This window comes from Pelmatolapia mariae, linkage group LG16_19 (assembly GCF_036321145.2).
Source record: "Pelmatolapia mariae isolate MD_Pm_ZW linkage group LG16_19, Pm_UMD_F_2, whole genome shotgun sequence".
Lineage (NCBI taxonomy): Eukaryota > Metazoa > Chordata > Actinopteri > Cichliformes > Cichlidae > Pelmatolapia > Pelmatolapia mariae.
Genome location: NC_086241.1, coordinates 32,439,271 through 32,455,439, shown reverse-complemented (window position 1 = coordinate 32,455,439; position 16,169 = coordinate 32,439,271). Strand labels below are relative to the sequence as shown.

The following is a 16,169-nucleotide window of genomic DNA, read 5'->3' as shown; positions in this document are numbered from 1 at the left end:
ATGTTCCAAAAGGCATCAAAACAAACAAAGTTGTAAGGAACAGTTGAACGTCAGACAGCCAGTGAATACAGCTGTCTATCAAAGTGGACGGATCTCTAAGTTTAATAATTAACCATATTTTGACCTAAAGAGGACATGTTATAATCTATGTTTTCATTATGTAAAATATTGCGATGAATAACTTTAAACCAGCTATTATTGACTGTCTCCATGCCAATGAGTAAGTGGATTTGTCTCAACTCTTCAAACCTCTTTACGTCTGAACAGTGTGGAGATGTTGATCTCTAGCTGGTCTGTTCTAAAGATAACTGTTGTCAACCACAGACTGTCAGTTGAAAAATGCAGTGCAGCAGGCTGACAAATTTGTTTGATATAGGGAAAATTTCTTTACTAATACCTAAATAAGTCTATTATGGAAGATGTTGCTTGTAGTGCTGACTTTACAATGAATTATCTCTTATATCTGCTGCTTTTGGTTTCAGTGAGCTTTATAGTGAGTTTCCGCTCACTGTTAAGCTGTCCAGCCCACAACTTCACTGTTTTGGTTCAGTCTCACTACCCACGCATTGTGGTTTGTGCAGAGTTTGCGATCCTCATGCGGCTTTAAAGGGTGGTTCCTTTCATTTTATGATAATGTAGCTTACACACATATGTCCAAACATTCTGAATGTGCTGCACTATTCTTTAAAACACATCCATAAGTTTTAGTGGACCTTTGTAGCACCACAGTGACAGAAGAGCTGCTGTAAGTGTAAATAAACGGAGGAGTGACATACAGTAATTATATGCAACTCTAAAAGCATTAAATGCTTACATGCATATTTGCCTCTTCCAAATTAAAGGGCCACCAACCTGGCAACAGTGTCAAAGGCTGCTATTCTACAGTAGCTAACATGTAGCATACGAACAATAAACAAGTCTCAAACCACATGGTACGGCAAATCAGGAAAACAAAGCCAGTGTGACAAAGCTTGATCCTTACTAGCCAGAAATTACTGGAGGAAATGAAAGAGACGTCTGTGGATGTGTGCATTTGTCAGACCCAAAACCCATGCAGGGCGTCCCTCCAGGGGCTCTACAGCTGCTCTGGTGACCTTAGATAACCTGCTGAACCTCCATGGTGGTGACGTCTCATTCGCATGTCTTCCCTGCCATCTTTCAATGGTACTCTGTGGGCCTACTCTGGTGACCACGTGTAGGCTACAATGCCTTTTTGTTTTCTGCCACCTAAATGCAACTTAAAAAACTATGTATCTGGTAAAGGTGCTATTGCTTTTTCCGGCATGCAGAATGAAACAGAGTGTTGTAATGAACATAATGTGCATGGAGGTGTAAATAACCCTTCTATTTTTCTTTGCAAAGCTCTATGAGTCACCGTCGCATTTTAAAACCACAGCACTGAGGCAACAGTTTTAATGCGGAGACTCATACAGCTCAGCTCTGTTTTGACTGGCTTATTGAGAATGAATTAAAGACTGGAGGGACTCAGGAATACTTGTTTTATTTCATAAAATATATATATCACTCTCTGAGAGAGAGGCATATACAAAGACTGATGTTACTCTCACATCCTAGTATATTTCCTGATTTTACACTAGGTATGTTAGGTCACTTTGTGAATTAAAAACCTCTGAGTGAAAAGACCAATTATTGCTATGAAGATCTAAATCCCATAACTCCACCGAGGTTTGACTGGCTTTTTTATTGATACTCAAACTGATACTCATGCAACATTAGCTTTTTGTGTCCTTGTCTTATGGGTTTGTTTTAAATGGAGCCTTAAAAGTCCAGCTGATGTTGAATCATCAAATTTCATATTTCATTGCATTTTGTTAATTTGTTACAATTATTTTTTACAAACAAAAGTTTGTAAAATTCATTAATTTCTTTTTTTTTAATTTTTTATTTGCACCCACAAACAGTATTGAAAGTCTTTGCTGAGTATAATGGTCATTTAACCAGCCAGTATGGCTACAACAAGCTTCATGTAAAGTTGCCTCTGCTCATTATTTGCATATGGTTTACCAGTTGTAAACACCTGGTGGCCCAAACTGCATTCACTCTGTCAACTTCTGTAAAACAGAAAACACATTAATTTTTTTTAAGTTTTCACTTTTAATTGGAATAAAATATGTTTTCAGGGTATACAGTGGTAACAGTAGTTATGAAACCTAGTTTTTACTGCCAAAACAAGCCCCAACACTTCAGTCCAGCAGAATTTTATCCATTCAAAGTCCAACTGTGGAGCAATTAATTACCATTAGCAAGCTAACTTTAATAAACAAGCACTCTGATGTTCTTTATTCTGCATAATACACAGACTGGTATCCTTTAAGTAGTCCGCTGGACATGTCACTTTCCTTTTACTTTTCATTTGATTCTCCACCATCTAGTGCACCACGTCTTCCCACTGGTGAAATCACTTCATTGTTTCTTTTGTTGTTATTTGATTGCTTCACGTTAATGTTCAAAATTACTAAAAAAATTCACAGTAACATAATAAAAAGCAGAATTACGCCGGTATTTCCAGGTAGAGTTAACTAATTTATGTAAGGCAGGAAAGCAGAAAACTAAAAGCACGCTACTAAAAGTAGTTGGAACAAGAAAGGGAAAAGTTAATGGAATAAGTAAGAAACACAAAGAAGACCGGAGAAAATGTACAAGCCAACAAAGAAAGAAGGAGAGATGAAAATATTTTTGGACGGTTGGCACTTTTGTTTTTGTAGCAGCAGTGCAGAGGGAGCAACCTCAGTTTATGCCTGATTTAGGCATATACCCTTAAAATATAAGTCAGTCTTACAATTGCTTACTATTATATTACAGACACAGTAGTAATTATTGTCTACTAGTATTTATCAGCACCCAGTAGTTAGACTGACTAGGCACTAGTTAAACCAATCCTTGAAGATATTTTGTGGTTCAGTATAAAATCTGCATGGTTCATATGTTCATGTGCAGTATCGATCCATGGCATGTAGTTACATCTGGTCATAGCAACCATAGTGATTTCTGTTTCCCTCTTTGCCTCTCTGTGTCATGTACTCCCGTGACGTCACAGTTGCCAGGCAACCTCATGAGCAAAACAGAATCCCTCTCTGCTCAGAGGGGGAGGCCCACTACCCTTGATCTGCACGTGCTCTGTCTTTCAGTCATGCATTCACAGCATGTACATATAGACCTCCCCTTTGTTCCCTTCCCATTAGTAACATCAGTAAACATGCGCAGCCTGTTACAGCATGCTGCTGGCTGTTTTCGCATGTAGTCCGGGAGTGAGGCGAGCACCTGATAAAGGACGAAGGGAGAATATTAAGGAATAAAGCATGACACTGTTTCCCTATGATAATGTTTGGACTGAAGAGTCCTTTCTGTAAAACCCGAGCGAAATTAAAAAGGCCTTGTGTTGCTTCTGCAAACAAAACCTCCTAAAAGCAGCAGAGGTGTTTAAAGTATACACTATGTACTGCTGGGGGTGCAGGTTATGCCCACTGGATTTTTTCTGGGAAGTATTCCTTTAGGGCTTTTTGGCAGAAAGTATTTCTGACTGAAACACAGAAACACAGAATTATGATAAGGTAATATAAAGGGCAGCAAAGCAAATATTCATACAAATAAATGTTTGACTGTTTGATTTTCAGTGCAAACTTTTAAGTATCCTGAATATTATAATATACATACATACAGTGCCTGTCACATTTTTATTTTGTGGTGTGTTTATAATAATTTCTGGTTATATCATTTCTGGTGTTTAGCTATTTGTTTTGTATTTTTACCCTGTAATTTAATGTTTAAATGTTTAGATAAAGGAATGTATAAAATATATAAAGAAAATAGAGTACTGACTCACAGTATTGCTATAAGGTAATTATTGACAAAAACTATTATGTTTCAGTGATATTTCACCTGGTTGCAACAGCAGGGAATACATGATGAACATTTGCATTTTTATGTTTGCGAACATGAGACCACATTGAATTTTTTAAATCGATACCATAGGTGCATCTACTGAAAATCTTTGGTAAGTTCAAATCTCAGTGATCTTGACCTCAAGGTCAAGGTCCAAAGTCATGTTTTCTGAAAATCTTGTGAACACAATAACTTGAGAACGAGGTGAAATGTAATTTTCCAGGACTAATTCAAATCCTGGTGACCTCGATATCAAGATCAAGATTTGAGGTCAAGTTTTCTGAAATTCATTAGGCGTGCCATGTATGCAGTTTAATGATGCATGACTATTACATTATCTACAAAGAAGCTGGGTTTAAACTGTAAAAGCTCTGCTATTTAGAGTCAGTGGGTTACTAATCAAATCAGTCTTTTAGCACTGACTCATTCACAAAAATGCAAATACAGACATGAAACAGCTTAATTCCAAAACCACTAGCCTATGTGTTGCAATCCTACATTACATTTATGTTTTCATCTATGATTTGGTAAGTATGCTCGCTATAAATTTAGATAAGATAAAAACTACATTTAGCTAAGTAAACATGCATAAATCATATATGTTTAGCTTACGCATGTTTCCTCAGTCCTGGCTTTGATGGCAACTCAGACCTGAATTTTGACTTTCAGGGTCACCTACCATTTTCATACTTGTCAGCCCACCTATACCATCTCACACCAGTATTTGACAGCATTTTTCATACAAACTAGTGGTGACCAAAGCAATCTGCTAGAAACCAAAGCAATAACAGGGAGGTTTTTAGTGACATTACACACACACAAGAATTGTGTGAGAGCATACAGCATACAAATCACATCAGTGATATATTTACAGTGTAATTATTGTTTTGATATAAACAGCACAGCTGTGTTTTTATGTTATTTAACTATACATTTTTACCTCTGTTGTTTGACTTGAGCATTACCCGTGTAGTAAATGTTTAGCACCCTAAAGTCCAAATATTATAGTAATCCCGAGTGCATTCTTTCTCAGTAGTTCACGGTGTCTCCAACTGGCTCAGATGTGAAGCAATGGCTAGAATCCCAAGTGCTTTTATGCTAATCAGAGCTTTGAAGGGTTACAAATTACAACCGTTTTCTAGCCATATTTCATTCAGTTGAGAATCATTTCTAAAAATAAGCTCTTGTTATTCCCTCGGTAAATTAGAGTTAGTCACCCGTGCTTTTATCTCTTCTCTTTTGGAACTACGTGTACTCCAACATCAGTCAAATAAATCCTCTCATTTCTAATTTACACAAAAAGCACAAGCACAGATTTTTCCAGGAGCCAAGACGGATAACACCTCCTTTTGTTTTTTACACTTTTACACTGGAGACCTCCAAGTTTTACCTCGTGCTTTGAGCTGGAGTTCTGGTAAAGTTTCAGATGGTTCCATCAGTGAAAAGACTTTTTCTCAGCAGACTTTATGAAAGTATGATAGAAAGCAGAGGTGGCTGTATGCCATTCTAGTGAGCTCCGCTAAGTGGAATGCAGCCATCGTTCATGTTACAGAACACACCTGTGCTTTCTAATGTTACTATTAACATTAATAAAATACACTTGAAATAAAAACAAGATGCTAAAAAAGGAGTAAACAAATAGAACTGTTTTTTTTTGTTTGTTTTTTGTTTTGCTATACTATGCGTGGCCACCAAAAGAAATAGAAAGCTTTTGGGGTGGCTGTAGCTCAGGTAGTAGAGCGGGTCACCTACTCAAAAAAACCTTCGATAAAGTGCTTGTGTGAATGGGTGAATACATGAGTTGTATAAAGCGCTTTGAGCGCTCAGTGAGAGTAGAAAAGCGCTATATAAGAACCTGTCCATTTACCATTTACTTTAAGAAGGGCTCATATGCCAGCTCTTTTAATGTTAAAAATGTTTTAAATCACTACCTTGGAGCACATGCAGTTTTACACAAGTACCAATCATAATTTTTAGACTTATGGAACAATATAATTGCTTTGAAAATAGCTTCAGAACCCGGGGTTAGATCTAAAGTGACCGAAACCCTGTTACAAACATGCTGCAGGTCATAGGGGATGAAAACCATGTTTATAGCAGGTCCAGTGCTGAAGTAGTGAACCATATGGAAACACTAAGAAGTGGAACTAGTTGATTATCAGCAACTGAACCTTTAAAATAAGACCATGGTGTTGTTCAGTTGTACAAAAATTGCACTGTCACGTCACATGTATCAGTTTTAGTAGTTTAATTGTCATCATGCTGAAAATCACAGAGCAAATGATTCTGTATTAAATGGCTATACTAGTATATAATAACAACTGTAATGCGACAAAACAACAACTCAGGTTGGGAAGAGCTTTGCAAACATAATGTTAACAATATGATTCCAGCATTAAAAAATGAGCTGCTTGAGTCTACAGGGACTTTTCTTGTCATGCACTTACAGTGTATTTCCCACGGGAAATGTTCAGAAGACAAAAGGCTCCAAAAATGTATCTGCATCGTTTCAAATTTCCCAGGTCAGCTGTAGAAAAGTAATACATTTGTCACAAACAGGAAACTTTAAAGGCAGGCTGGTGGTTTAATTTTGCAGCATTTCCCTCAGCTGTCCGTCCCTCACTTTTATAAATCGTCTTTTGTTCATACTTGTTGCTTCTTTCCCTCCTCCCATTCATTTCTCCATTGTGCCTGCTAACATGAGGCTATCTACATATTTCATATTGAATCAGAGAAGCCTGATGATCAACTCAATGTATTTGTTTCTCTTTTCTCTCTTTTCCCTCTCCCTCTCTCTTTCTCCAGGACAAAAAAGGGATTTTTGTTGTTGACATGCTGAGAAAACTTGTGCCATCTTCCGGTGATCAGGATCAGTTAGCAGCCTTTGTGGACAGACTTCCCATTGGTCTCATTGCTTCAGGGGCTGAACTGGATCGACTAGACTAAAATCCTATGCTATTTTATTTTGTGATTCAAAGGGACAAATTAAATATCCAGGGAGGGAAATATAAACATCGTCTTTCCTCCCCCACTGTTCATGTGGCCTCAGTTTTTTCAGCTTGCCCTCCTATGGTTCTCGTAAAGTAGGAGCGATGACATCCCAAAACCTCTTCTTCTCAGTCTTTTTACACAACGTGACCGAAGGATAGCCATCAGTTCCCACTGCAGCACTCGTGGACTGACACCAAGAGCCCAGCCCCTGGCTTCAGGCAGCATGGGAGACAGTAGCTGGGTGTGTCTGAGCCCGGCTGAGTTTAGCCAGCTGCAGCAGTACAGTGAATGTGAGTACCCGTGTGACTTGGTCCGGAGATTTGTTTGCATGGCAGATTTAGGTACATATAATGAGGTTTGTCTGTATGTGTCTCCATTTGTGTATAGCACATTCATGTATGCATTAGATGTTACTCAAAAGCTTTGTTTGCCAATCCAAATCATGCAATCCTCCAGCAGCCTGAGCCTATTTTTAATTAGATAATTAGATGTTTATTTATGATAATGTGCACAACATTTCAAATTATGTATATTTACAGTTAAGTGATGTATGCATGCATGCGTTTAAATACTGCCTCCAGTGGTGAGGAAAGGGGTACTGGTTCTGTTTTAGCTAGAATTGCAAAGCCACTTTGGGGCTATGTCAAGAAGAGCATCTGTTGTAAAAATCTGCCACATCAAACATGTAGACCAGCCTGCTGTGGTGACCCCTCGTGGCAAGGAAGCAGCTGACATTGGGATCAGTATTTTATAGACATATATATGTCATATTTATACATAGAGCAATCGGAGAGATCCAAACACTGGCCCTTCAACCTGCTTGATTTGTATCGCATGACTCTTTGCCACTTATTAGCCTGCTGAATAAGCCTTGTGGCTATCTCTTCCCTCACTGTCAGCTGCATTTGTTAGTCAAAGGAGCATCTGTCTTCTTGCTCCTGCTGGATTGTGCGTGTCATTGTGAGTGATGAATAGAGTGTAATTCTCTCACGGAAGCTATTCCGCCGAGGAATTACACAATCATGCATAAGTCATTGTCTTATAGACCCACACGAACAGCATGCAACATGTAAGATTCACCGGCTGATTGCAGACCCATTAACCCCAATCTTTTCATGGTGATAATAGTAGGTGTTCCCCTAAAGATGACAGAAAAGTCATGCATAGGACTATTTTACTGAGTATGCTCTGATTTAAAGCTATCACCAGTGGTGGTCCTAGCCTGTTTGGCGCCCTGGGCGAACACTCCCTCTGCCCCCCCCCCACACACACACACAAAACATATTAAGGATTGTACATTAAGAAAAAACTGTTGTACACACACACACACACACACACACATGACGAGAGAGAGCGTATGCATAGTATCCAAACGGTTACCAAACAGCCATCATAATTCGTCATACAATGAGAACAGGACAAATCAACAATTGACACTGACTAATTAATATTAAAATCTGTAACATAATGTATTGTTTGGAGTTTAGTCTGTTACTGTTGCTATTTTTACTATTTCTTCTTGGAGTAACTGTAACCCACATAATTTCCTTAGGGATTAATAAAGTATTCTGATTCTGATTGTTTCAGGATGACCTGCCATTATCCAATGACACATCTGCTTACCTGTATCTTTTGCTCGTTTCTCCTCCTCTTCTTTTCTCTTTTTTCTAAACTGAGCACCTGATGGCTTTGAACTTTTCTTGTCCATCTTCCATTGGTTTTAATTTTGCACTCCAGTATGAACACCCATCCCTCAACCCGAGGATCACCACAACATTCACAGATTGACTTTGTCTAAGGTGTATTTCTGAGATTTCACACAACCCAGGATTTAAATCATGAATACATAATGGGCTTGGATTTACAACATTATGAATGAAATGTGCTCTATTTGGAAGCAGCCGGCCCCCCTCCCCTTTCGACGGGATGTGTGTGAGACTTTAAATCATCAAACTGTAAATTATAAATGTTAAATTGTTATTGATCCCTTTACCCCTGGTCCTAAAGTGTATATTTATTTTCTTACTCTTCTTATATTTATTGTTTGTTTACTTGCACTGCTGTAACTGGAGCCTCGTCGTCTCGTCTCTCTATATACTGGACTGTATGTAGCGGAGATGACAATAAAGTTTACTTTGAATTCAGCAGCGAGCAGGCGCACCGAGGGCTCTCGCGCTCACTTTTCGTGTACAGAATTTCGAAAAAAACATCGGTGCAAATTATAAGTCTGTATCATAATGTCAGGTGTTTTCGTGTTTGTTGGTTTGTTTTTATTTTGTTTTATTTTGCGAGTTGGTTATTAGATGCTGCTCCAGCCAGCCAGAGAATCCCCCGCCGCCCCGCCCTCTCCTCCCTGTGCCGCAAGCAGCAGGCGCACCTCGCAAACGGAGGGCGCCCTTACTCCCAGCTAATGGGCGATAGAAAACCGATCGGTGCCTATGCCATTCCCAATATGCGCTGGCTGACGTCGGGGGAGCATGAGTACGAGCATTTTTTTTTTTTTTTTTTTTTTGGCCGATGGCCGTGGTGCCGCCCCCCCACCACGATGCCGCCCCGGGTAACCGCCCGTGTCGCCCGTATCTAAAACCGCTACTGGCTGTCACTGATGTTATCATTGGAGTGGTATTAGGACTCTTTGAATCTCTATGGTCTCCAAATACTGTATTATTAATTTAATATACAGCCGTACCTAAAACAGTGATGCACAAAGTGGTGTTTTTCAGTTTCAACAGGTGCACTAGAGGGGCAACAAGGAGACAACCCCCAAAACATAAATGGTTTTACAGGTGGAGGCCACTGACATTTTTCACTCCCTATCATTTTTGGCTGTTTTTTCCCCACTAGTTTTGCATTTACTGTACCTAGGGTCAGTGTCACTACTGGTAGCCTGAGGCGGTACCTGGACACCACCCAGGTTGGTAGTCCAACTCCTCCTAGATGGCACATCAGTATCTTTCATTGGCAGAAAGTTGGCTGTGTCTCCCAGCACAGCCTCAAAAGCATGGAGGAGATTCTAGGAGAGGCGGTTACTCTAGGAGAGCTAGAGTAGCTGAGCTGTAGAAGGTCCTTATCTATCACGTTACTGATATCTGCTCTTTTGTGCAAAGAAGAACAGGATGAGCACTTCCAGAGCAACAAAATTACCTCCAGCAGGCCACTGGTGTGAATATCTCAGACCAAAAAATCAGAAACTGACTTCATGAGGGGGGTTAGAGGGCCTAATGTCCTCTTGTGGGTCCTGTGCTCACTGCCTTGTGATGCATTCGCCACAGAATACCGAATTGGCACGTCCACCACTGATGCCATGTGCTTTTCACTGATGATTCACTCTGAGCACGTATGACAGACATGAAAGTTTCTGGAGAAGCCGTGGAGAAGGTTATGCTGCTGGTAACATTGTCCAGCATGACTGGTTTGGCGGTGGGTAAGTGATGGTCTGCGGAGGCATATCCACGGAGGAATGCAAAGAGCTCTACAGCACAGGCAATGCCACCCTGGTATATGGCTGAAATCCTTGAACTCATTATTGCTGCTTTTTAACTAAAAAAATGCCATGATGGGAGGTAATGAGTTTTACTGGTTAACCTGCAAAATTCACCATTCTTTTGTTAGAAACCATTTATGACATGTCTAGTGAATTACTCACACAGTGAAACTTACCCTACTGTAGCACACAGTTAGTGTTTGGCAGAGATATGGTGAATATGTATGAAGGAGTTGTTGGAGACGCGGTGGGGGGATTTGCATATATATCCATGCATACTCATTTAGAAAAAAACTCTTTAAGGCAGGAAGAGTTATTCTCATGGAAGAAACTTAATGACACATTACAGAGAAGAAACTTGCATGTTTTTAGAAACAATGGACTTTCTTAAACTTAACATGTGGAAGTAGCACAGTGGGCTAATGAAGCCGCCTACACACACAAAAAATTTCAGGTTCCCAGCCACCCTTTTTTCTTGCTGCGTCTGTGCTCCAGCAGGGTTTTTGACCTTGGCTGCCTTACAGAAAAAATGTAGCGAGGAAATTTCACGAGTGGACTTGTTGCACAGGTGGCATCCATCACGATACCACACTGGAATTCACTGAGCTCTTGAGAAGGACCCATTCTTTCACAAATATTTGTAGAAGAGTCTGCATGCCTAGGTACTTGATTTTATACATCTGTGGCCATGAAAGTGATTGGAACAGCTGAATACAATTATTTGAATGGGTGAGTGAATATTTTTGACAATATAGTGTATCAAAAATATATTTTTGGCTGCTCCCTTGTTATCAAAAGCTCCAGATATTTTAATTTGGCAAGATTTTACCCCCTGTGCCTTTTGTGATACAGCCCCAAAGGGATTTGTGTCTCCTCACCAGATCGGGTATTTTAACCCATGTCTCACGTTACATGAGACTGTATCCTCATTCTCTGCATTTGTCTCCTTGTGTCACTCTAATCACGGCAGATATAGGAAACACTTCCATACTTCCATAACTCTAAGATTACTAGTGAAACCAGGCCTGGAGCAGATGGTTATATAGACTGATTCTTATATAGCGCTTTTCTACTCTCATGGAGTACTCAAAGCGCTGTATACAACATGCCTCATTCACCCAATCACACCCACTTTATCTATACATAGTGCTTTCTAATGACATTCATACACATTCATACTCCAATGGATGCATCGGAGAGCAAGTTCGGATACTTGACATGCAGACTGGAGGAGCCAGGGATCAAACCACCAACCTTCCGATCAGTAGGTGACCTGCTCTACCTCCTGAGCTACAGCCACCCTGTTGTGTATGTGTTGCGGTGATGGTGGTCCTGTGGTTTTCATGCACACATGTACATTTGCTCTTTCTAATTATTTGACAGATGGCCGTGGGATGGGGTCAGTATTCTGCACAAAGGCATTTAGTGTGTGCGTGTAAAGGATTTGCATCAAAAAGTGAGAAATACGCAATGTCCCTTTCCCCTTTTAACAGGCTGACTCACCAGCTTAACTGATCCAGAGCGCCTTCTTACAGATGAGAGTGTTTATCTGGGAATTTATTTATGAGTTGTATCATGTTTATTTATTTTTTCTATCCCCATTTTGGTTAAGATGTATGTGGGTCAAAGTAAAATACACTGCTCTGTGTGGAGTGTTAACTCAGTTTTTCTCTTGCCTCTTCAGACTCCACAAAGAAGCTGAAGGATGTGCTGGAGGAGTTTCATGGTGGAGGAGTCCTTTCCAAATACAATCCAGAGCAGGTGTGTCTGCAGCACAATTCCCTGCTCCATTATTCTTCTTGCACTTTGATCTCTTTTTGTCCCTTTCTGCTTGATATTCTGACTCTTTCCTGCACACTAACAAAAACAGAATCAGCCTCATTATTCAGGTGCTTGTTAAGTTCCTCTAACTCAGGGTGCTATGAGTCTTCGAAATGCTTAGTCAGCCCCAAATTTAGGATGATTATCTGTGTTTAAACACAGCCCGAATTTCATCACTAACTTCGCCACCTGATGTCAGCAGATCAGCTCCCAGCTGTATTGTAGACTCCTGTGTCTGAGGCTTTTGGTGGAAAAAATTTTATATCATCGTCTGGGCTTTGAACAGCACTACTATATTTCTTAGGATTAAGTCACATTTCTTTGTTCACTGAGTTATTACCCAGCATCAGTGTTGGGGAGTAACGGAATACATGTACGGGTGTTCTGCGAATCCATACTCTGACGGGTAAAGTTAAGTGTTAAACATTAAAGTTGCAGAGCAGGAACAGACGGCTTGTTTAGATGGGCATGTTCTTTTTAGTGAATTCTCTCTAAAAGGAACAGCATCTAAGCAAAGCACAAGACTTCTGGAACAGTTTATATGAGAGATAATGCACAGCACCATGTTTGGCAACAACCAAGCACAGTGCAAACACCTCACACCAGCTGTCAATCACGCTGATGGAGGGATGATGATTTGGGTTTGTTTTGCAGCCACAGAACCTGGTCACTTTGCAGTTATTAAGTTAATGATGAATCCTCTGTGTACCAACGCATTCTAAAGTCTAATGTAAAGCGATCTGTCCCACAACTAAAGCTTGGCTGAAACTGGGTTATGCAAACACACCAGAAATCAACAGCAGAACGATTGAAAAGGAAAAGAATTGAAGCTTTAAAACAAACAGCCAAAGTCCGGACCTCAATCTGACTTAAGTGCTGTGGCAGAACGGGCCAGAATTCCCATTCTGGACTGATAAAGTCATACAAGAACAGTCATGGCAAAGGTGTTCTACAGGCTACTGAATCATGACTTGTACTTTAATGATGCTGTACTGTAATCATAATTGATGGAAGCACATAGACCGATGGTTCAACCGATGAACAGCAGAAGGCAGCTCCATAAGAACATGTTTATAGGTACTAAAGAACCCAGAATACAGGTTTTATAATTCATTTACCTGATACGCACAGAAGACAGCAAGAAGATAACAGGTTACAGGTTGTTGTATTTCAGCTGCACATCACCGGGTCATGAGCTGTCTTGAATAATAAACTGTAACTATACAAAGGAATAACATTTGGGCTTTAATTTATCAATGCTGTAATGTCATAATCAGCCGATCTGTATATATTTGGAGATAGTACATCCACTTACATCAGAATTTGTACACATACAAAGTATCAAATCTTCCTTTGGCTGCTCCCTTTAGGAGCCACCACAGCAGATCATCTGCCTCCATCTCACCTTATCCCCAGCATCCTCTTCTGTCATACAAACCCGTGGCCTCTGTATGTCCTGTCACACCAACCCTCTGCATGTCACAACACGTCTCACATCTATACACAAAAAGTGTGTTAAGAATAAATGTACTTTTACATACGTGGTTATAACAGTTAGATTTTTTAGGCGAACTATTAAAACCTTACAGACTTCAGACTAATGTCAGAAAATTGTCATATTGTAGAAATAACATTTGAAGTGTCATTTAAAGTTTTAAAATGGCACATAAAAACCTTTAAATGGGTTTACACAACACATGGCATATGTTTTATGTGGTATGCTATTTGTTCCTTTATAAAAATTGCACATGAGACAACTTATGAGAACCAGTAGTTCATTTCTTAAGCCACTCTGAAAAGTCACAATGCCTTCTCATGTTCAAAGCAATTGAGACAGGGGTAGTTGAGTAGTTTTAAAGTCACATATTCAGAAACGGGAGGATGCCGGGGTGGATGGATGAGCTGACAAAACACTTTGTGTTTGCTTCAGACACATGACCAGTGAGCTCATGCTGGTCAGAATTTAATCATTTGTGCACAACGTCTTGATCCATGCTGAATCACCCAGTTAAGTAAATCCCAACAGGTTGATTCTGTTCCCCCGGATGTAGTATTTTCGGTGGGAGAAACTGAATGAGTGACGAAACGTCTCTCCCAACAGAATCAACCTTTTGGGATTTGTGCACAACGTTCACCTAAACGAGTCTTCACCCAAATTGTACTCAATTTCACATTTGTCGTTTTTGCGTTGAGATAAACTGTGAACAGGATGAGTGTCACGGTTGACGATGGCCAACTGTGGGGAAGGTGAGGGAAGGAGGACCCAGGCGCGGAGCTCTGTGTATAAGCAGTGCGTTTATTTACAGTGTATGGAACCAAACAACAATAAATCCCCGTGCTTTCCCCAGACTCCCGTGTCGTGTCCTCCTTGTGCTCTCTGCTCCCGTGTGTCTGCACTCCCGGTGCTCGCTGCTCTTCAGGCTTCCCACGCTCCTCCTGCAGGAAACAATAGCGGCAGCTGTCAGGACACTTAACTATAGCAGGCATGCACTTAAAGACTAAACCTAAACTGAATGACTAACGTGGAGTCTCACGCAATGATCCCGCGTCAGTAGGAGCTCCAAGACTCTCCGAAGTAGCTCCCCCGACGAGCCCTGATCAGCAGCAGGTGTGTGGCAGGAGCTTCGGGTGTGGCCAGTCCCCTAGCAGGGCCACACCCACCAGGCCTGAAGGCGCCTGTAAACCGGTGTTCGCAGAAACACCTGCATCCGTACACACACACACACACACACATATCTGCAAGCATGGAGAAGAGGGGCAGCAACACCAAAAATACATATAATATAACGAAAGACCCTGACAATGAGTCACTACGTCACTGACATTCTGTTTATTTATTTTTGTACGATGGTCTTTTTTGGTCTTTTGTTTTTACAAAAAGCCTCTAATCGTAAAAAAGCACAATTAGAAATCCAGTGTATTTAGTTAAAGAATTATTTTTGTGCCTGTATTCTGAACTAAATCTTAACAAAAGCTATGTCATAATATTAAAGGGTTAGTTGTTATTGTTGTTCGTGATCTCCTATTCTTATGCATCAGACAGCTATTTAGGTTAGAGTCATGGTTTAACATTTCATATGGCTTAGGGCTAATTTTATACGTCGGAGTGGAGGACTGGTGAAGGTAATCAACTGATGTTCATTAAATCTATGTTTTCATGTGATGTTCAGCCTCTCCCTGTCACCTTTATATTCTCATATGAGAGCCTCATTTTTCTTTCTTACTCTGTTCATTATCACCTCCACTTGGCTGTACGATTGTCCTCAGTATTTGCGATGACACAACTAACAGCCTGGCTGGACATTTGGCGCCACAGAACCAGACTTACTGTTCACGTGGGCTTTCCGAGACCCCGTTGTCACCTGGCGCCACCGTGACAACTCTAGCCCTGCATCTGCCATCCATCAGTGTGTGTGCGCTTGTGCATGTGTGTCTGTGCGTGTGCGCATAACCCCCAATGAGTCATCGCTGCATCAAGCTAGCTGTTGTGGAATCCACTCAGGAAGTAGACCTTTTTTTCTTCCCACTCACTCATTGTTTTTATTGAGCTTTTATTTTTAGCCAAAGTGTGGTCCTGAATTTTTACAATGATAATAATAATAATAATGAAAAATGACTGACACATGGAGCTCTCGGTGTTGTTGGGTTTTCTCCAATTTACAACAAATAAATATCGCCCTATCATTCTCAGTGACTGATGAGTGACTGAGAAACAAAGACTGAACATCACACCCACAGATTTCTTTTAACAACAGGCGAAGTCTCTATAAGCATCTGTCATGACAGTGTGGGAGTGATGTCTTTTGCCTTTGCTCTATGCACTTTGTTTGTTGGCCAAGGTTTCAATGAAACAGTGCAAATGTTTAGAGAGCTGTTTTTGAGACATGCGAATTATTTATGTGCTTAAAATGTTTGTTGGGTGCGCACTTCATGATTGTCAGGTTGATGTGATTTGGATGTGCTGGCTGAT

At 40.4% G+C, this 16,169-nt stretch overlaps 1 protein-coding gene across 4 annotated transcripts in view; it reads left to right on the top strand.

The window, feature by feature from the left end:
* LOC134646422 (diacylglycerol kinase beta) overlaps positions 1 to 16,169 on the top strand; it is a 156,088-nt gene that overhangs the window by 23,112 nt on the left and 116,807 nt on the right. For all 4 annotated transcript variants that reach the window (XM_063500312.1, XM_063500313.1, XM_063500311.1 and 1 more), the window contains exons 2-3: positions 6,709 to 7,184; positions 12,063 to 12,139. In XM_063500312.1, the coding sequence (XP_063356382.1) occupies positions 7,118 to 7,184; positions 12,063 to 12,139 (144 nt within the window). In that variant the 5' untranslated portion in view covers positions 6,709 to 7,117. The remainder of the gene's footprint in view (positions 1 to 6,708; positions 7,185 to 12,062; positions 12,140 to 16,169) is intronic.